This window comes from Rattus rattus, chromosome 3 (assembly GCF_011064425.1).
Source record: "Rattus rattus isolate New Zealand chromosome 3, Rrattus_CSIRO_v1, whole genome shotgun sequence".
NCBI lineage: Eukaryota > Metazoa > Chordata > Mammalia > Rodentia > Muridae > Rattus > Rattus rattus.
The window spans coordinates 86,275,392-86,297,884 of NC_046156.1; the positions used below are offsets into that span (position 1 = coordinate 86,275,392).

The following is a 22,493-nucleotide window of genomic DNA, read 5'->3' on the forward strand; positions in this document are numbered from 1 at the left end:
AAGTCTATCAAGTTTCATTTCTACTTCTATATAAGCACATTTGTAGCATAGTGCTATTATATAATGTTCAAATTCATTCTGAAAATGCTAACTTAGGTTAGTAGAAATAAGTTGGTAACATTAGGATATTGGGGTGTAACTGACTTCCACTTAACACATCCACAGTTCCCAGCGATGACCTTTGTCTGCCTCTATGACCCTAGAATTACAGGAGACTACAGAAATATATGGTGGAATACTTGTAATATACCTATTATGGCAGGACAATACAGAATTTGAGGTCAGTTGGGTTACACTGAACACTGCCAACCAAACAGCACCCCCACCCACAACAATAACAAAAAAAAAATCGAACCAGTCAGACTCATTTCTCCAGTACAGAAATGAATATAACTTTTAAAGACATCATCACTCAAAACAATTAGCATACATTTTAGAAAAATTTATTTTATATACAACTTATTTGAAAATTTTCAGTATGAACAATTTCAGCAGAGTCCTTTAGATGCAATTTCTTTTGGGTTCACTGCAACACTTTTTGTAATATTATATGTTTTATAGATGCCAATAAGTCTATCTGAAATCTCAAACATATTATTTCGAAGAGAGATTATTATGAACTGTGCATTTTTTGTTTGCTCCTAAAAAGAAAACAGAAATAACAGTTTAAGTCATAATAAATAGGCAAACATACCCCCCTTATAAAGTTTGTGAGCAGTAATTCTGACATAGATGATAGTAACGACTTCATGGATAATTTGTGAAAAGTGTGGTTTTTTTTAAAAAGACTAAGGCTAGAAGAAAAAACCTGGCAGTCTGATTAAGAAAAAAAAAAAATTCCTGATAGCAAGAAAGAACCCACAAAGTTATCAAAGGTTTACTCACGTATATATAGAATGCAACAATAGACACGTTTTTAAAATCCAGAGCTGCATCAATCTCATCCATGAAGTACAGGGGAGTGGGTTTGTAGTGGTGAAGAGCAAACACCAAGGCCAATGAACTAAGGGTTTTCTCGCCTCCTGAAAGGTTAAAGATCTTCTTCCAACTTTTCTTAGGTGGTCGAACACTGCAATAATTAAGAAATGTTACTCAAACACCTTGTAAAACTAAGGCTAAGACTTTCTGAAGTGCTTCCCACAGCTAACAACTATTTTTTCTTACTCAGTCTGTAAGTTTCTTTTCACAATTATCTTTGATGTTAATTTTCTGAACAGGGTAATTTTCAGTATGTAATGACTTTTTTTTACTTTTAAAAGTTGTATGGGGTTGGGGATTTAGCTCAGTGGTAGAGCGCTTGCCTATGCAAGCGCAAGGCCCTGGGTTGGGTCCCCAGCTCCCGGGAAAAAAAAAAAAAAAAAAAAAAAAAAAAAAAAAAAAAAAAAAAGTTGTATGGGCTGGAGAGATGGCTCAGTGGTTAAGAGCACCGACTGCTCTTCCAAAGGTCCTGAGTTCAAATCCCAGCAACCACATGGTGGCTCACAACCATCTGTAATGAGATCTGATGCCCTCTTCTGGTGTGTCTGAAGACAGCTACAGTGTACTCATATATAATAAAATAACTAAAAATATAAAAGTTGTGATCCTTTCTGAAAAAAAATTATTTTGGTTGATTTGTTGGATGTATTTGTTGATGCAAGGCCTTTCTGCCCTGTCTGTGAGTCATTTCATTGGTGCATTAAGCTTGGCTACTTGGCCTGTGAGTCTGTCTCCGAGTCCATCTCCCCAAAGGAGCATGCTGGGACTATAGATATTAAATTATTACATCTAACTTTTTTAGATTTTAAAAGATGAATTAGACATTTTATAGCATACTTTGCACATATTTTATGCTGCAAGCATGAAAGAACATAAGCAAGGTAGTATCTGTTACCAAATAAGAGTAGTTCCAAACTCTACATACACTCAAGAAATACTAAGAATTTGGAAACTATGTAAGACTAAAATCTCACGAACCTGAACATGATTCCTTCAGAAAAAGGATCTAAACTATCCACAAGCTCCAGTTCAGCATCCCCTCCCAAAGTGAGCATTTGGTAGTTTTCTTTTAGTTTATTTGTTATTACATAAAAACCGGCCATAAATTCATTCAGCCTTTGTTTTCGAAGATCTTCATATGCTTGTCTAAAATTATCTCTTTCAGAAGTAATTTTGTCCAGTTCGCCTACTCTTTGCAAATATAATTCTTCCTGTGAAGATTGTAAAACAAACAAAAGGAACTTTTTACATACAAATCTGAGAATTAAGCATTGGTCATTACGCAAAATTAGAAATAATTCACTCATACCTTTTTTTTATACTCAGCAATGGCACCAAGGTTTGGTTTCATTTCACGACACTGAGCTTCCAAAAGTGCAATTTGATTTGTTATAGAATCTGGACTCTTGATTGCCTCAAGATCCTCTTGGCTTAGCACTGATACTGTCTCAACAGGGTTATCTTCGACAGGATGTAATTTTATTTTTGAAATCTAAAGAGAATTGAGAAGACATAAAAACAGGTCAAGTTTATTTTAATTTGTGCATTGGTGTGTTGATACATGCCAAGTAGATGCCATACACACCTAAGACGGTGCCAGACCCTGTGGAGCTTGCTGTTGCAGATAAGCCAGAGGGTATGAGTGTTGGGAACCTCTGCAAAGGCAGCAAGTGCTTGTAACCACTGGGCTAGCTCTCCTGTTCTCAGTTTATTCACGTTAACAACATGAGAAGTGACAGCTACAAAAACAATATGGGAATGAACTGACTACTTTCCATATAAGCTCCAGGTAGAGAAGGTACTTGCCCTATTCTAATGATTAGCAATTTCTATCTAAGAATTTAAATAGTCATATCCCTTATAAATGTGAAAACATTTATTATCATCAGAACTTACCTCAAAAAACAGAAAAACACCCAAAAAGCTTTACTACTCTCTTATTATCTATACATTGATGATAGTCACCACAGGTGTGCCTGATGCCCAGGGAGATGATAAAAGGACATTAGATTCCCTGGAGCTAGAACTATTGTGATCTGTCATGTGGTACTAGGAATCAAACCTGAGTCCTCTACAAGAATTATCTCTCCAGTCCCCACAAAAGGTCTAAAATTAATTAAATACCAAAAATCTCACCTCTTTTTGCCAGTATTTTATTTTTGAGTTATGTTCAGAAATGTGGCCATCTATCTGCTCAAGTTTCAACTTAATACTAAGTGCATCTTTCTGGAGCGCATGCTCATTATCTTGAATAACTTTTAGCTCCTGAAGGAGAGCACGATGTTCTTTCTGGATTTCTGGTAAGGACTTCTAAAAACCAAGAAATGTGACAAATACCGTGTTAAACAGGTATTTTTTAAAACATTACATAGACAGTGTTAGCAGTTCCTCTTCCTGTCTCACCTTAATTTTAATTCACAGAAAGTTTCCTTTAAGCTCATACAGTTAAATTTAACTTACAACCAACATTTTAATTACTTCAAATGTCATCTACCTGCAATGCAGAAACATATCTTACCTCTGCATCTTTTGTATTTTTTATGACTTCTTCGGCATTGTCTTCAATATTTTTTAGTTCTGTTTTTAAGTCATTTATTTCCTTTTCAGTGTCTTTTATTTCTTTCTCTGTACGGTAAACAGAATCCTGTGCCTTTTTAAGATTTCTAAAAAAGCAAACAACACAATTTATGACCTGATTTACTGAACCACCCTTACATTTTATGCTTATACAAATACTTGTAGTCTGAGTTGTATGTTTTATTAAAATTCCATAGATCTGAATACCCCCACCCCCCACCCCATGCATGCTTCTAGCAGACTCTGATGCTGCTACCCTATTAGATTACAAACTCTTGACATTCAGCAAGGTTTGTCTCAGACATGGTCATCCTTTGAACACAAGAAATCTGCCTGACTGTCTTCTGAGTTTGGGGGTCTCTGGGATTACGGGTGTATGCCACTATATCCAGCCAAGTGAGTTTAAATTTTTTCCCCTCAACTCTCTTACACATACTTTCTGCTCCTAACAAATGATTTAGTAGCTCCTTTAGCTAAATCAATAATACAAACTTTAAGAAATAATCTTAAAAAGATTTGATTTACAGCTCATTCCTACCACTTCCTGTTTTTAAGACCTAGCTCTGCTACATCTACTCTATGCCAGAGAAACAAAATGAATAAGCCTTGAATAACTGGGTTAAATATACAACTCCAACTTTTCTACAGCATCATCTTTAGCTTGTTGTTTGTGTGTGTGTTTTAAGTTGGAGACAGATATAAATCTTTATTGTAAGCTCTTTCTTTCTGAAGTGTTGCTGGGCAGTGCCAGTTCAGACAACACCCATGCAGTGTTAAGCACTCCTCCCAGTGTCCAGGTAGGGCGAGGGCAGACTAGGGGGAGCATGCACTCTTACCTGTCAGCAGTCTTGATTGCCACTTGGGCTTTGGTAATAGCAGAAGCACATTCATCCAGCTGCTTATTTATTGTGTCAAGTTTGTTTTGTTGGGCTTTGAGTTTTCGATTGTTGATATCTATGATGGTATCATGTAGCCGTTTAATCTCAGCTTCAACCTTACCAGCTTTCTCAGCCACAGCATCATATTCTGAAATTAAATAATAAAAAAGCCAAACTCACTTTTCTATAGTAGTAACTATGGTAGATGTATATTTGTTCAATTAATCTGATACTGGGTATCAAATATAAGACATTTAGGGGAAAGACCTAGAATACCTAAAACAAAACAAAACAATATTTTAATATATAACTGGTTAAGTTGTTGATATATTTCTTAGTGATTTTTCTTTCACACCCTTTCTTAAAATACTTCACTGAATATTTACTCGATGCCTTTTGCCCTAGGACCAGCCCTTTTCAGGTCTGGAGAAGCTGGGTAGTTTCTTTTGCAAACAGTCCTCCATACGATAGCAAAGTGAAGGACGCAAGACCTGAGGTTTTCCTGTTGGAAAGACTCTTCCTGGTCTAATCAACCAGAGATACCGTACAATAGAGATACCATACAGAGAAGGCATAACTGATGGACTGATTGGTTTTTGCTTAGTAAGTCAGTACCTTACTGTAAGCGGTAGTTAGTAATGGGGACATTAGGTGAAGTACATACTTGTTGACAGTTGCAATGACACATTCTTAATCTGAAATGCAGTTTACCTTTTTTGAAAACATTGACATTTTCTTCAAGCAGTTTCTGCTGCTTTTTATCAGGGGCTGTAGTAAGCACATTAGCTTCTAGTTCTTTAATTTGTACACACAAATATTCTTCTTGTTCTGATAAACCCTATAAAAATAATTTAGCATTTATGGTCAATACTTTAACTTGGTAGGAGTTATTTTAAAAAAAATTTAAAAGACTAAAAGGTAAATTTGATAAAAAGCATAATCAGTATAAAAATACAGATGATCAGAAAACAAAACGTATACAAATTCATTATAAAGATAATGACTTAGAACCATTATCTGGACAATTTGGTATGAGGCAAGAAGTCCTTTAAAGCAATGAAATACAGCTAATAATTTTAGGAAGCTGTCTTCTAGAAGTAATCATGTGTATATAAAGACATAACTATAACTGTAAATGTAGCTGTGCACATAGCACAGAAAAATTTGAAATATAGCAGACATCAAAAACAAAGGAAATTCAGATATTAAGCAAAGGAAAGTTGTTTTATACCTTTTTATACACAAATATGCATAGATATGTGTAAACATATTTCATGCAACTAAATTTTAAAAATTGAAGCTATGAGTCATTTGAAGGTTGTAATTTAAGTATTTACTGAAAACTGCCTTAAAATTGAAACAACTGGCTGCCACGAATAAGAGTGTACACCTTTAATCATAGTCAAGTGGATCTCTAAGTTCAAGGTCAGCATGGAGTTCTAAGACAGCCAGAACTACATAGAAAAATTTCTAGATTGGGAAATAATCATCTTTTATATCTCAGAATTGGAAGCAAACTCAAAATGCTGCTTTGCAATTGCTATTGAATTGTAACCATCTCAGCTAATATCCAAACACAATACCTGGATGCTCGCAGTGAACTTTTCTAGTGTATTTCTCATTTCTCGTTCGCTCTGCTTTAACTTAACTACTGCTTCTTCATGTTGTACTTTCTGTTCCTGGATTTGCGCGGCTTGTTTAGAATGCCTTTCCAACTGGGATTCCATCTTATTTACCTTCAAAGAAAAAAGGGAATACAATTTTCTCCAGTGTCACATACCCCCTTTAAATTTCTTATATTAGCATTGTGTGGTGTTAAGCCATTATGTATGACCTAACAAGTGTCAAAGGACAACCTGTGGGAGTTGACCTCAGGTAGTCAGTCAGGCTTGGCAGGAAGGACTTTTACCCATCATTAACCCAAAACTCAACAATCTCACCTGCCCTCCAGGAGTTCAAAGTTAGCTTATGAAATGAAAAAACCTGGGGCCGATGCAGCAGTTAAGAGCACTTCCTGAGAGCCAGGGTTTGATTCCTCGCCACTATATATTGGCTCACAACCTCCTGCAACTCCAGTTTCCAGGGGATCCAATACCCTCTTTTGGTCTCCTGGGACACCAGGCATGCACATGGTATACATACATACATAAAATCCATTAACATAAAATAAAAGAGGGAAACCCCAAGCTTCAAACATAAAGACAAAAATAAGAGCTACAAGTAGTAGTCCATGTGGATTCCTAAATGTCTGGAAGAAGCGACCACTATTTGGGTCATGCTAACCTCTTCTACAGAGATTTCATCAACAACTGAAGAACCCATTCTTCCTCTCATCACTTTGCTTCCACCACCAGTCATTGTACCTGGGGAACATATGACAAGTCAGTTTTAAATGTTTTACCCACCACTGAAAAAGCAAAAACCAAACCCAACCAGCAGAAAAGGAACCCCACTTACCTGACTGTTCTATGATTTGGCCCTGTAGCGTTACTACTCTCCATCGTCTATCTCTTTGATACGCTACTCTTGTAGCTTGATCCAAATTGTTAGCCACCAAGGTATCTCGCAAAGCAAAGTAAAAAGCTTGGCGGATTTCCTCATTTTTTACTTTAACCAAATCAAATAACCGAGGAGTATTTTCAGGAGTTTGAATTTTGTTCATTTTTTGGGCCCAGACTGCCATCTAAAAGTTAAAAAATTGTGCATATTATAAAAAGTGTTTTCTAAGTATTACAACCCTAAATAAAAATCTCGTTTTTTTGAGATAGGGTTCTCTGTGTGTAGCTCTTGCTGTTGCTTTGGAGACAAGCTGGCCTCAAATTCAGAGATCTAGCTGCCTCTGCTTCCTGAATGCTGGGATCAGAGGCATGTGCCCCCACCACCCAGCTCCTAAATAAAATCTTACCACGGCATTAAATTTCTCCCCAGTATTAATTTTATATCTATACAGTATCAATGTACAACTTGACAAAATTTACCACTAAGTTAAAACCTCAAAATGTATTAGACATCTAAATATAAGAGTGGAAACCTATAAAACTCAGAAACATCCAGCACTTATAGCCCCATCTATCACTTGGAAGGCAGAGAGGAGGATTGCTCCAAGTTAAAGATAGTCTGGCCCAGATACCAAGTTTTAGGTTATCCAAAGATATATTAGCAAGTCCTTGTCTAAACACAATGTCTACTACCTAAGAAACTAAAGAAAACTACTGTTAATTAGGTCTTTTGTGCTTCAAAGTATACAATTAACAAAGTCACAAATGGTAGGTTTAAATTAAAACATATTTTAAAAGATGCACCTGACTAGTATATATAATTTAAAGGGTTTTACAATCCAATATAACAAACGAATGAAAAAAAAAAATCAAAGGTTTCAAACACATTTTCCCCTCAAGAAAGATGATTACTAAGCACAACGTGTGTTTAACATTAGCCATTAGGGAAATGTAAATGAAAGTGGTTGGCTATCACTTTTCATCTATGAAGACGTACTGCAGTAGAACACACCATGTGATCTAGTAATTAAGTCCATCCCTAGGTATGCACTTACATTAACACAAAATTTTGTACATCAATCTTTGCTATAGCACTACTGTCAGGGCAATAAAAAAGATGAACAGAACAGAACAAAAAAAAATGAAGGATAGGTCCATGTCGAGGTTTGTAGCTGAGGGTTAAATAAAAGAGCGTGTGGAGTGATTGTTCATGCCTGTGGAGTGATGAAAACGGTCTGAAATTAGACAACAGCCACACATCAGTAAATTTGTAGAAATAGTGAAAATAATTGAATTCTACTTAAAAATACAAATTACATATCTCAGTAAAGGTTCTATTAAGGAAACAGTGGTTGGTGATTGAAGTTAGAAATATACTAACAGTCAGGTGGTGGGGTTTGAGGCTACCCTGGTCTTCAGAGCAAGGTCCAGGACAGCCAATCCATACAAAGAAATTCTGTCTTGAACCTCCTCTCCCCACCCCCACAAAAGAAACATACTAACAATCATTCCTCCACTGGACAACACCCTAATACTGGAATTTAAAAAAAAGAAAAACAGGGGTGAATAATGGTGGAGAAAAATTAGACATTCTATGGGGAAAGTATATGGAACCTCAAAGTTAAATTATAGGAAGCTTATCATAATACTTACCTTATCCAAACCTATAAAAGTTGCAACTCCAATATTATGTTTTTTAAGGAAGTTTACACATTCTTGGGCTGTATCAATAGAATCAACAACAATGTAGTCTAATGCATGGCAACAAGATGAAATAGCAATGTCATATTTTTCATCAATAGCTCCTAAGTCTCCCTAATAACGAAAAGGAATAAAAATTAATTTATAATTAGATTAATAGATCTTTAAACAGATCGTTTCATTACTATTCAGATTTGACCATTCTTCCCTAACCCTTGGGTTTGTGTAGTCAAAGACTGACCAGGACTCCCTTGTACAGTGGTACAAGTCCCCAAGTCCTTGAATGTTATTTTCCTTAATGGAAGACTAAATATACATAAAAGGATGGTATGACCTCCATGTATAAAAGGGTACGACCTCCAGTGTTCCCTTCTTAGCCGATGTTTTCTTTTTCAGAAGGCTGATAGGGAACTCATCAACTGTATGGGCTCAGGTTTCAGTTATGGTTGCAGGGCAAGTAATGAATAGAACAGAGATACTTAAGTTGTTCTAACTCACATGGCATTCTTCCACACTAAGGCTAAGAAAGAGGTAAAGAGACCCCTCGGGGTTGGGGACTTAGCTCAGTGGTAGAGCACTTGCCTAGCAAGCGAAGTGCAAGGCCCTGGGTTTGGTCCCCAGCTCCGAAAAAAAGAACAACAACAACAAAAAAAACCCCCCAAACTGGTACTACCAGAGTTCGAAACTAGCTAGTTCACTTCCTGAAACTATACCCAAATGTTAAGTATGTTATGAAGCCTAGACTATATTAAATCCTTACACATTCTTGGGCTGGAGCGTCTAGCAGGGAATGCAACTACTGTATACCTTTGACCAAAAAACCCAGTCCTCTTCCAATTGGATAGGTCATCCCGTTAGAATGGGTGCAGCTTCAGGAAGGACATATTTTGAATGGTGAGGAACAAACAGAGAATAGGCACAAGCTTATTTAGTAAGATTAGTCAAATCAACACTGAAGATAATAGGATGATAGATCTCAGCAATATTGCCTCAGAGCCTAAGATTGCTTTTGTTTTAAAGATAGGGTTTCACTATGTAATTTTGGCCAGCCTAGAACTTAATATGTAGACCAGGCTGGTCTTGAATTCTGCCTCTCTAGTGCTGGGATTAAACTATGCACCACCATGGCCAACGTCTAAATTTAATTTTCTTTTCTTTGAAAAAAATTTTCTTTTGTGGTACCTAGAACCTATCTAGCACTTGGAAGATAGAAAAGGATTAGAAGTGCAAGGTCAACCTTAGCTACAGATGGTTTAAGGCTAATCAGAGGTATATGAGACCTTCTAGCTCTTAAGACTTTTCTGAGTAAGATTGTAATCTACTTACCAATCTTCCATATATTCCTGGGATCCTGCCTGATTTTTTTTCTTGAATTATTGCATCAAGTACTTTTCCTCTACTTCGATTTGTTGCTAAGGAACTCTTTGCTTCTTCAACTTTTTGGAAAAGATCATGAACCAAACTTTTCAAGTTTATTTCTTCTTGTGTCAGTTTCTGAAGTTCTTTTTCTTTCTAAAAGTGAGAAGATGAAACCTACAAGCATTTGATCTCAAATACACTCAATAATAGCAGAAAACCATTTGTAATGTTTCAACAATAAGTAAGTGAGGCCCCTAAATAACACTGAGCTTTCATATTTTGGCCTGGCTTTGAAAATATGGATGAGCTTCTCCTATTTTAAAAGAAGTATACATTATTTGGCTCAACACGAGGGAACCAAGATCTCATAAAGTATCTATGGGTATAAAAATTCCACTAGATTTTCCTCAAGTTCTGACCTAACAAAACCAAATCCAGGAACGAGATTCCAGGGTAAGTGTAGCTAGGCAGATCTATGGTTGTGGTCTTTTTGGCTAAGTGAACAACAAAACACAAAGGTATAGTTCCTAAACAGAGAGGGAAAAGATGAAGGGGATAGCTGTCACCAGGGAAACCAACCCCCAAATTTAGTTTCTCAATTTCCAATTTAGAAGCAACCATCTTTCTCTAACTGCTATTCTCCTCCTCTATGTCTTATGACCGAGGTAGAGTAAAAGCTCAAATTATAGATAAATCAATCAAAAAGAAAATTCATCACTAGAAATATTTATTGCATATAATTTAATATGCATTTAAAATTTATACACCAGGAAACTGCCTGATGGTCAAATAGTATAAATTTACTAAAATTTGAAGATACTTATTTTTAACTATGTCTACCTGTGTGTGTCTGTGTGGGTATGTGCAGGTGTCCCTGGAGTCCAGAAGGGAATATCGGAACCCCTGGAGCTGAAGCCACAGGTAGTTATGAGCCACCCAATGTGGGTGCTGGCAACTAGTCTTTTATGAGAGCAGCAAATGCTTGTGTCTGCTTAAGCCATCTCCCCAGTTCCTCAAATAACCATGTTGGAGGTCTGAGGATAAACTTTGTCAAGAAATTTTTAAAAACCTGTTACTTTTCACATATCTTTATGTATTTGTACATTTAGTGAAACACTGGGGTGGGAGGGGGCGGCAACAGGCTAGCTTGGAATCCATTATGTAGCTAACACTGGTCTTAAAGTGATCCTCCTGCCTCAACTTCTCAAATGCCAAGATTAAAGGCATACTAACATTTCTACTTTGTACCAGGGATAGGGAAGCACCCTACCAACTGAGCTACATGCCCAGCCTGAGAAATCTGTTAATCATTCCCACGGGACCGTGGCAGTGGTTACTTGCTGTTTGTTTTTGGAGATAATAGTGAGTCTACTCCCATTCTCTCTTTCTTGGGGATGTATTAGGGATGGAACCCAGGCTTTAACAGTGACCCACATTTATAGCTCCAGTTAATTATCAGTAATTCGAATACTAAATACTTTCTCATTCAAGATTATGTTGAGAAAAATTTCTATATGACAGTCACTTTAAACCTGGACATTTAAAAACAAACCAACCAGCCAAACAACCCCTCACATAACTATAGAGATGACAAGGTTTAGATGAAAGATAGAAGTGATTTACCTCCTTTAATTCTTGTTGAGCCTGAGGGAGCTTTGTGTTTATATCCTTGATTGCAGCTTTCCTTTCCTTGAGAGTCTCAGAAGCTGTAATTAAAGCGTCCTTCGCCTTACTTAATTGAGACACTGCTGTATTATGTCGACTGAGGTAGATATCAAGTTCTGACTGAGCGACTTCCATCTTTGAACGTGCTTCATTTACTGATTTGTTAAAGCCCATAAGTTCCTTTTCTTGAATCTATTAAAATATGAGTTTATTAAATGAAATATATTTTCAAGCTTAGATTGAAAATTGTACTTCTTGAATCAATCAAGAAAGGAAGGTCTACAAATAAAGTCCTATTAAAAAATAACTTGTGTAAGTGGACTGGATTAAAATAGCCTGTGTCAGGTCTTCCATGTACACTACTCAGTGTCCTTCCCTAACTGATGTCAATGAGCTCTGTGACACTGGCATTAGCATGCTCATTTCTGAAATAAAAATGTAACAATTAAGAAAACTTTGGACTTACATCTAGATTTTATACTTATACCTAGTAACATTACTAGGTATAAGAACTATTCACAAAATTTCTTCAAATGTATCCATGTTGAAAAATCTGCATTATGGTAAGATTTCATTTTAATTCCATTCATAGTTTTATCATTAACAAGGGGTAAAGATACATCGGGAAAAAAACCCCTCAATGTATATTAAATAAGAAACCGAATGCATAGAATGGCTATATGGCAAAGCACTTGACCTCACATTTCTTACAATTACAAATTTTTCTTTAACATTTTTTCTTTCCAAAAGAGAAAACAAAAAAGGGCAAATATTATAGACCAAAGTTTTAGGTATTTTAAACTGAAAGGTTAAACAGTTTGAGATAGTCTTTTTATGTAATATGTAACATAGCTTTGCGTCTAACTCCTAGATGCTTCAGCCTACCAGACAGCTGACATTACAGTACAGGTGTGCAGCACTGGATTAGGCCTAACTTATTTTCAGAAGCTCATCTTTGAAAGTTATTGTAGGTTAGGCAGAAGTCACTAAAGCCATCACTGACAGACTCTTACCTCCTTTTCTTTCTGGAGCCCCTGTGTTTCCTGTTTAAGGCTGTCCATAACCTCTTTTAATTTTTTTTCTTCTTTCTCTCTTTCTTTCTCAAGAGAATTGTTTCTAGTTGTTGTCTCATTTATGACATTCTTACTCTTGGCAGGTATACTTTTCAGCTCTTCAACCTGGGATTATGAAACGAATTAAGATTATAAAAATATATTTTGGAGGGTACTCCATACTGATAAAATGTACCTAATAATTATAGTTTCCTGGCGACAACACACACTGAATTATCTTTGTTCCCTTCTTCAACCCAATCCTAAGATCTTTAAGAACTTCCAACTCTTCAGAGACACCATGTAGAGTTTTATCCAAAATACAATCTGGTAGTAATCACATACCAACAGTTTAGTCCTGAAAAAGAATGCCTCAGTGCTGGAGAGCTGACTCAGCAGGTAGGAGCACTTCCAGAAGACCTAAGTAAGTCCAGCCCCCTCACCCAGATGCTCGCCACTGCCCGTTAACTGCAGTTTGAGGGGGATCCAAACTGGCACATTCACACACACGTAATGTTTTTGTAGAATTTGAGCATTATTCCATATTATTTCTGTTTTCTAGTATTTCACAAAACCTTTGTTAAGCTATAGTAAGTACATTTGGAAAACGTTTAAAGGTAAAGTAGAACCCGAATTTTGTATCTATTTACATTACATCTGGTAAAGAAATGAACACACCTTGAGAGACACCAAATTACTTAGCTGTCAGAACCAATTTTTTTGGTTGAGTTTTTCTTCTAACTTTGTATGTACGAGTGTTTACCAAATGTCTGTACACCACATGCATGCAATGTGCACAAAGGACAGAAGAGGGCATCAGAACCTCCGAGACTGGAGTTAAGAGACACTGAGTTGACACTGAGGGTACTGGGAATTGTATATAGGTCTGCAGCAAAAGTAGCCAGTGATCACTAAGCCACCTGTCCAGGCCATGAAATGCATTTAAAAAATTTTAACTCTAGATTGCAAATTCTTTTTGCTTTTGCAGAAGGCAGGTCTTTTTAAAGTTTATGGGGAATGCTCAGATTGCTCAGTGGGTAATGGCATTCACCACCAAGTCTGATTACCTAATTGAATTCGATCCTTGAGACCCACGAGGTGAGAGGAGAGAAACCAACTCCCTCAAATTGTCCTCTGACCTACAGATGCATGCATAGCACACATGTTTATGCAGGCACACAAATAAATTACAGGGGTGGTGGTTATACAGTTAATGTGGTTATTTTTTAAAAACTCTGTAATATTTACTCAAAAAATATCTCTAGCTGGGGCTGGAGAGGTGGCTCAGTGGTTAGGAGTACTGAGAACCTAGGTTCATATGGTAGAGCTCATACCTGTAATCCAGCTCCAAGTGATTTCACATTCTCAGATATAATGCAAAACCACCAAAGCACATAAAAATAATTAAAAAAATCTTTAGCCAACTATCGCTTAGTAGGCAAAGAGAGGAGGATCTCAGTGAATTCAAGGACAGCCTGATCTATATAGGGAGTTAAAGGCCAGCCAGTGCTACATACACCTCATCTTCAAAAAGAAAAAAAAAACAAAAAAAACCAAAAACACAAAACACCTAAAGATCCCTTTAAATTACTATTTTAGGAAAATTACCACTAGCATCAAAATAGTATTGCTGACTAGGTGGATCTCTCCCCAACAACTCTATTACTAAGTTCTAAAACTCAATGGAGAGAACGTATTCCTTGGGAGGAATTGTGTTCAGGCATAAAATATTTTACATTTAGTATCCCAATCCATTTTCTTTTTTTTTTCCTTTTTGGAGTGTTTTTCTTTTTCGGAGCTGCGGACCGAACCCAGGGCCTTGCTAGGCAAGCGCTCTACCACTGAGCTAAATCCCCAACCCCCATTTTCTTAGGGAACCAGAGCCAAGTGAATTTGGGAAAAGAACTAGATCTGGCACTTAAGACATCAAAAATTCAGGATTTCTTCTAATACTTACCTTTTCTTTATCTTTTTGAAGTTGTTTCTCCAGTTTTTTGGCTTTACTTGTAGCATGTTTTAATTTTTCCCTAACTTGAACATCTTCCAAATCTAGCTGTGTAAATTTTTCTTTATTTTGTTCAATAAATTTTGTAACTTTATTGAGCTTCCTATCAAAGAGAGTAAATTGTCAGAGATACAATCTTTCTGGCATATTTCATCTATTCATGTTAAAACTTTTATAATTAAAATCTTAAAACTCTCAAGCTGATTTCCACTGATAGGTGAAGACTTTTTCTTTTTAATCATGAGTTATTTTGTGTTTCTAAGCTGGAAAGAAAACACTGTGGTCCTTTTTTATCTCCTTCCCCAAGATAGGGTTTCTTCTCATGGCCTTGGCTTTCCTGGAACTTGTTCTGTAGACCAGAGCTGGCCCACCTGCCTCTGCCCCTAAGTGCTTTACCTAAACCTAAGCTCATAAAAAATTTGTCTATGAAAGTAGAAGTTAAAGAAATGAAACTCACTTAAGTCAAAGATACTGTTATTTTTGAAGGCTGGCACACAGTGGTAATTTTTAGTCTATCTAAAATAACTAAAACTTGATTTCTAAATTAAATTTGCAAACCATTAGGACTAATGGGCCAGGTAATGCTTGTGTTTCAGCTTTGGATGTTACTATGCCACTAGAGGAAAGGCATATAATATGGCAGGACTTCAAAGTTGGCCAACTGTAGCAATGAGTTAGGTGCAAGGTGGTGGGGGTATCTAAAAGAACTGACTTACTTCCTAGGAAATATATTACATTCAACCTATTTGCAGTAAGTTTACATGAAGACATGTGAAAAATGAATGTAAATACTTAATACTTTCTCAAAGGTTATTACTTTTCTATATCCTTTACAGCTGAATTCTTAGCTTTCATTTCATTGGAAAGCACATTGCTCTTCTCAGTGATTTCTTTAGTGTCTTCATGAATTTTTTCCTTTTGAGTCTTCATTTCAGCAATTCTATTTTGTAGATCATAGCTAGAGGGGAAAATCAGAGAATGAAAAATGTCATTAGTAAACCCAGCTGCTTCTAAACTATTCATCAATTTATAGCAAGCCAGGGCTATAGGAGTGACTGGGGCAGGTCCTCTGGCTTAAGACTAGATAGAATTTAAGAACAAACTTGTTTGAGGAAGTAAATTAGATCCATCATATAAATTTATGTTTTTATTTTTCATGATTTGAGTTACTTGTAGTCTACCCTTGTCAGTTAAATGGTAAATTTTAGAATAGGCAATTTTAAATTTCACACTGACTAGCACTATTAATCTTTCCTTTTATTTAGTATTGCAACATGGTATATATCAACCTTATAGTCAGTTAGAAGTCTTACTGGTTATTGGGATCAACTATAAGGTATCACTATGCTTTTGTTCAAGTAACTCTTGTATTTACTAATAATGCAAAAGGCATAAATGAAAGAAGGGGCTGAGGAGATGGCTCAGTAAAAGCATTTGATTTTCAAGCATGAAGATCTAATAATGAACTTTCTGCATCCAGGTAAAACTGTATAGCAGCATGGCTAAGTGTGATGTTAACATCAGCATTGGGGCGGGGACACTGTGGTACTGTGGCAGAAATAGGTGGATCCCAAGAGCTTTGTGGCTAGTTTGCCTGGCTGAATCAGTTAACTTCTGCTTTAGGTAAAGACCATATAAGGGAATGAAGTGAAGAGGGAGCAAGATAGCCACATCTTGCTCTGGTTTTTGAAGCACATGCATGTACATGTCCATGACCACGCATGTGCACCAAAATCCCCAGACCAAACCAACCAACCAACCAGCCAGCCAACCAACCAACCAACCAACCAACCAACCAACCAACCAACCAAAAACCCACCACCACAGACTGGGGAGATGGTTCAGAGTAAAAGTGCTTGCAGGGCAAACCTGATGACCTGAGTTTGAGATCTGGAACTTCCTAGAGGAAGTTGTCATCCTATCTGAGAGAGTTAGTACTCACCTACCCTTGCACAGTAACTAAAGCAAAAGAAAAACCACATGAAAGGGTAGATTTAACCCTGACTTTTTGACACTTCTATAGGACATAAATGAAAACAAATAGTATATATAAAGATTTGATACTATCTGTGATTTCTACTAGGTTCTAAATTTAGCCCTTTAATGAGGGGAGCAACTGAATGTAACATGTGCTCCCACCCCCACACTCTTTAAAAATAGAACACTAAACACTGAGTACTTAAAGACTTCAGGAAACTAGGCATTCACATATTATAGAGAAAAAAAGGGGCTTTGATGCTGAGAAATGTATAAAGTTGACCAGAGTACTTACATGTAGTACTGACAGATATGATTCTTCTTCTTAAATATTTCATTTTCCAGGGTAAGGAACTCAATGGCTATGTTTTTCTCTCCTTCTAGTGCATCCTTCTCCTTTTCTACCATTTTTACTCTGTTTAACTACAAACATTAAAGAATTAAAACATTTCATATACAAAATTTGAAACATAAACACCAAATAAAAGCATCTCATGCAAAGGTTAATATAAAAATAGAGGGTTTGATAAAAAATTCTGCAAGTATGAACTATAAAACATTAGTATTCAACTTAGTAAATTCAGCTCATCTGTGAGTAAAGACACCCCTCCCCCCCCCCATTCTCTATTATAGCCCTGACTGTCCTGGAACTCAATCTGTAAAGCAGGCTGGCCTCAAGCTCTGAGATCTGCCTGCTGCTGCCTCCCAAGTGCTGGGATTGAAGACATGTGCAACTACTGTCTGGTTAAGAAGACAATCTCATTGGCAACAAATGATTACAGAAGATTCATTTACCTTTTCTCCTCTGTGTTCATTTAATATTTCAACTCTTCGACACAAGACTTTAATAGGTTCATTTAGCCGTCCACAGCCAATTATATCTTCTAAATACTCAAGCATACCTTCATCATGTTCAGTCTGGCCTTTTGGTTTCATCATAGCAATCTGTTCAACTTCACCCTTTAAGAGAGTCACATTCATATTCGTTGTATATACACACAGCAGCTAAATCTTTTCAGTGAGAGCAGGCTAATCCCAACTAAAGGATATTCATCAAATAGGGTAAGGATATTTTATGCAAGGGGTCAAAAAACATATATAATATATATAAATATTTTATATATTTAATACATACCCACATATATACACAAAGGTGCCCCATGTAATGTTTTTAAGTAAACAAATTTTTCTGTCAAGCAGTTTGGTTAGATATACTAGGATTATTATTAAAACAATTTGCTAATTAGTTATCATTGTAATTTCTCTATAAACCTGGTGTGAAATTAACAAGGGACCCACTTCATAAAAGATGACTAAGTGTTCTGAGTTTTTTCAACTTAAATGGGAAAGGAAATTATCTTTCCCTCTAAGTATCCTGATTAGGGACAGCAAATAGCATTGTTACATGCCATGCAGGAAACCTTCTGTTTGTAATCAATCTAGCAACTTTAAACTATAATTAAAAATCTTTGATTACTTAAAAAAGAAAAACAGACAAAAAACAACAACAACAACAACAAAAAAAACAAAACCAAAACAAACCAAAACAAAATACAAAACCAAAAACCTACAAGTAGCACCTAAGGCTGATTTCCAGGTAACCTATTAACCTGAGAGTGAAGTAAATTCTACAGCTTTTTTGTTCTGTTAACATTTTAACAGCAAAGAAATAAGAAGTGAAGAGAGAATGGGATGGCCAGGGACAGACTATTTCTAGTTAAATCCAAAAAGGAACTACATGTTAATACATGTTAAGATATTTTAGTGATTCAACTTTAATCAGTGTATGACTCAACCTTAAAAATTAGGCTTGGGGTTGGGGATTTAGCTCAGTGGTAGAGCGCTTGCCTAGCGAGTGCAAGGCCCTGGGTTCAGTCCCCAGCTCCAAAAAAAAAGAAAAAAGAAAAAAAAAAAAAAGGCTAAAATGCACTGAAGAAAAAGAATCATGCTTAACATTTTAAAATGTACTTGCTGGCAGGTATACTTTGTACTGATTTTTAAGATGAGTGTCTAAGGAGCTCACACTGGCCTTGAACTTGAAGAACTGTCATTGCCTACCAAGTGTTGGATTCAAGGCATGCACCATATCAAGCCATGCCATGCTAACAGGTGCTCTTTTTAGTAGTTTTATAAGTATCGTTATGCTAATACTCTGATAATCTAGCAGTACCACATGATCATGGATTATTGAGTGAAATTGTAAACCAAAATGCCTATATGTACGATAATCCTATAGTATGCAGATATTTATGCAGAGAGTTTCCTGTCAATTCTCAAATCTTTGCATCAACAATGTAAGTTTAGACAGGATCCAAACCTGAAGTATGCCCAAAGCTTCAGATCATAGTAGTAACTTTAATCAGTGAGAAGATATACTCTGATATATTACTTAATTCATGTTGAGTATCTAAGTGTGTTTCAAATGAATAAAATAAAAAAAATATGCCAAAAGAACCCACATTTGAGTCAAATGTCCACAAGGCATTAAGTCTACATTTTTCAAATAATCAAAACCTGGGGTCCAGTGAAACCATGCACACAAGTAAACATATTTGAATAGTACCACATATTTCTTGTCCAAACTAATTTTTTTTAAAGTATAGAATAGAGTTTATTTTGGGGCATGGGAAGTGGGGTTGAGAACAGAGTAGAGGCGGGGGTGGGGTGGGGTACAGAAGGAGAGAAATAGAGGCCTACCAGCAGGGAACTTGTGGAAGGGGATTGGAAAAAGGAGGGAGGAGGGAGGGAGGGAGGGAGGGAGGGAGGAGGGAGGGAGGGAGGAGAGGAGAGAGGAGAGAGAGAGAAGGGGGGAAGGAGGTCAGAGAGCCCCTACACTATTTTTGGAAGGTATATATAGTTACTAAAAAGCAATCTAGTTTGAGAGAAAGTGTGGTAGTTGACTGTTTTTGTTATTTGCTCCTCCCAAAGTAAGATGAAGGAAGCAGCTGATTTCTTCCCACTCCAATCAAGTTGTTGAATAAAGACAAGGTCATTTGTTTATCAAAACAATTCTATTTCAAGTTTCATGGGATATGTTTTAAATTGTATTATACTGTATTCTTGTTTTCCTTTGAGATAGGGTGTTTTTCTGTAGCCATTGCTATTTTGGAATTGCTAATTAGACCAGGCTATCCAGTAACTCACAGAAATCTGTCTGCCTTTGCCTTTGAATGCTGGGATTAAAGTTCGCCACCACCACCACCACCACCACCACCACCACCACCACCACCACCACCACCACCACCACCACCACCACCACCACCACCTGCTACGGCATTCCTTAAAGACTAGACAGTGAATGAATAAGGCAGTTAGGTCTTTAATTAAAAAGGATTCCCGATGGTTTAAAAAAATCATTTTATTATCTTATGGGTCGTAGTATATCTATGTGCCATGTATGGGCAGTGGCCCAGAGGACAGCAGAGGATCTCAGCCTCTGGGACTGGAGTCAAAGATGGTAGTAAGCTTCTAGCTGGGTCCTCCTAACTGCTGAGCAGTCTCTCCAGTTTCTGCTGTGGCTTTTCAATGACAACCTAGAACTTTTCTTATGGTTTTAATCCTTAATACTCCCTTCATGTGCCCAACTACTTGCTACTCTATGTTTTCTAATATTTCCATTTTATGCCATCTGCTGTGTCATTTGTCGACTGACAGAGGGAGTTTTCAAAAAACCTAGCTCATGTGAAAGATTTTAAAGCAGTAAGCTTAGTATATTCTGAAATAATTAAAAAAACGACTAATTGTGTATGTGTTTATATGCCTACCTGAGTGCAGATGCCTATGGATTTCAAAAGAGGGTGATGAATTCCCCCGGAGCTGGAGTTACAAGCAATTGTAAACTGGATGCTGAGAACCAATCTCAGGTCCTCCGAAGTAACAGCAGCAACCCCGGAAGTATCTCCCACCACCCAGAAAAAAGTATAATCAATTTAAATTTAAAAGGGATACTCTTTCATACCAAGGTTACCAATCACGAACAGTAACAGAAACGTGTTATCTACGACATTTCCTGCTGGCATGTAAAATTTCATATACTCTCATCTTAGAGTGGCAGGGCTGGGCATCTACAGCTTAAAATTCAAGAGGAAAGTGGGTATAGTAGCACACACCCCTACCCTAACATTGGAAAGTGAAAGAAATCCTTTTATTTCCACTAAAATACAGATTGAGAAGAGGTTGAAGAAATAGCTCAGCAGTGAAGAGCACTGAAATGGTGGCCCACATCTATCCAGTTCCAGGGGTTCTGATGCCTTCTCCTGACCATCTTGGCACCAAGTACACATATGGCACGCATGTGTACATGTAGGAAAAACTAAGAGAAATGATTAGATATCAACCCAAGAGCCTCACGAGTGCTAGAAAATCACTATCACTGAGTAATATTCCAATCCCTTGGGCTTTTTGTTTTGCCTAAATAACTTTCATTTTTCCTTGCTTCTCACCACACTATCAGTTAACTTCTACCTTCCTCAAGTACATTTTACTTTAATTTTTCTGCAAAAGGACAAGCAACCAATTTCTAAAGTTAGCATCTGTCTAAAGTGTAAGTAAAAAGTGGATGCCCTTGTGGTTAGTTTTCCTGTCTATTCTGGGTGCTCGGAGGCGTGTCCTAGCTGGGTTCCCATAGCAGACACTCGGTTCAGACACCTTTAGAAAACTGAGCCATCACTACTGTCAACTCAAAACACTTCTTTTGAAATTTAGCCACAGACTTATTTGCTTTTAATTTTTCTTTATTTCTACAGATTAAGAGACTACATATAAATAAGTTTATATGTCACACCAACTGTAAAAGTATATTAAAAAAAAAAAAAAAAGAACTCAGATCTAAGTTAAGCCATTCTCCAAAGTAGAAATTGGTAACAAAAATCATTTGTTTCACTTTGCTAAAAAAGACAAAAAACATACAGAACTAAAAACTGACCAAATCAAAATTCTGCCTTTTAAGGAATTTATAAAACCACTTTCAACACAGCAATTTATTAATGCAACTTTGAAGGGTAATAGAAGCATAGGATTATCATTTCTCTAACCCAAATGGAACAAAATCATCAACTAATAGAGCAAACCAATAAAATTTAGTGCCTATGAAATATTACAGGCTAATAAAACCTTTCTTATTTGGACCAATAGTCTTAAATATCAAAAACTCTCCCTTGTAACATACAAAACTATGCAAACCAACTATGTGACTACTTTTGAAGTACACATGCCCATGTATACCTGTCCCCAAGGATAAGAAATGGGCTTTATCCATTTTTAGACTAATCTCAGCAAAGTGCCCCATTAGAAGCACATTTAAATAGTGAGTGAAACTTGGATCTGGATACAAAGATGCTTAAAGAAACACGAGTCCATAAACAGTATTAAAGCCTTTTCAATTTCTAAAATCTAGTTCATTTTAATTTTAAAAATTTGCTTTCCCTAAATTTAGATTACGTATGAAATAATCATATCACTGTCTCTGCATCTTGGATGCTGTACTATGATACTGTCTTTAATTTTCTAGCCTCCCTAACCATGGGTAATTTTTAAGACAAATGTCAATGAGGAGAGAATGAAATAAAAGCTACAATATCACTTACCTTCATATGCTTTAAATCTTACTAGTTGAAGAATCAAAGATTTTGATAAGGAGCTAAGGAACACTCACAGAAACTACTTCCACTTTCTCTCAAACTTAATAGAATTCTGAATTCTATCTAGTTGCTAAAGTTCTTATCTAAGTTCAACCAAATCAAACTAAATCTGTTAATTAGAATGTTTAACTTAGTATTCTTTGGAAAGAATATAAAAGTTTAAT

At 36.5% G+C, this 22,493-nt stretch overlaps 1 protein-coding gene across 2 annotated transcripts in view; it reads right to left on the reverse strand.

Annotated features, from left to right (window-relative positions):
- Nucleotides 1–427: 427 nt before the first annotated feature.
- Nucleotides 428–22,493, reverse strand: part of Smc4 (structural maintenance of chromosomes 4) — a 28,411-nt gene continuing 6,345 nt past the window's right edge. For both annotated transcript variants that reach the window (XM_032898266.1, XM_032898267.1), the window contains 19 exons: nucleotides 17,486–17,650; nucleotides 16,986–17,113; nucleotides 15,531–15,671; nucleotides 14,666–14,816; nucleotides 12,670–12,834; nucleotides 11,615–11,848; nucleotides 9,959–10,144; nucleotides 8,585–8,746; nucleotides 6,891–7,116; nucleotides 6,717–6,796; nucleotides 6,017–6,169; nucleotides 5,145–5,271; nucleotides 4,392–4,581; nucleotides 3,497–3,641; nucleotides 3,115–3,288; nucleotides 2,288–2,470; nucleotides 1,957–2,189; nucleotides 886–1,069; nucleotides 428–641 (listed from right to left, as the gene is read on the reverse strand). In XM_032898266.1, the coding sequence (XP_032754157.1) occupies nucleotides 489–641; nucleotides 886–1,069; nucleotides 1,957–2,189; nucleotides 2,288–2,470; nucleotides 3,115–3,288; nucleotides 3,497–3,641; nucleotides 4,392–4,581; nucleotides 5,145–5,271; nucleotides 6,017–6,169; nucleotides 6,717–6,796; nucleotides 6,891–7,116; nucleotides 8,585–8,746; nucleotides 9,959–10,144; nucleotides 11,615–11,848; nucleotides 12,670–12,834; nucleotides 14,666–14,816; nucleotides 15,531–15,671; nucleotides 16,986–17,113; nucleotides 17,486–17,650 (3,180 nt within the window). In that variant the 3' untranslated portion in view covers nucleotides 428–488. The remainder of the gene's footprint in view (nucleotides 642–885; nucleotides 1,070–1,956; nucleotides 2,190–2,287; nucleotides 2,471–3,114; nucleotides 3,289–3,496; nucleotides 3,642–4,391; nucleotides 4,582–5,144; nucleotides 5,272–6,016; nucleotides 6,170–6,716; nucleotides 6,797–6,890; nucleotides 7,117–8,584; nucleotides 8,747–9,958; nucleotides 10,145–11,614; nucleotides 11,849–12,669; nucleotides 12,835–14,665; nucleotides 14,817–15,530; nucleotides 15,672–16,985; nucleotides 17,114–17,485; nucleotides 17,651–22,493) is intronic.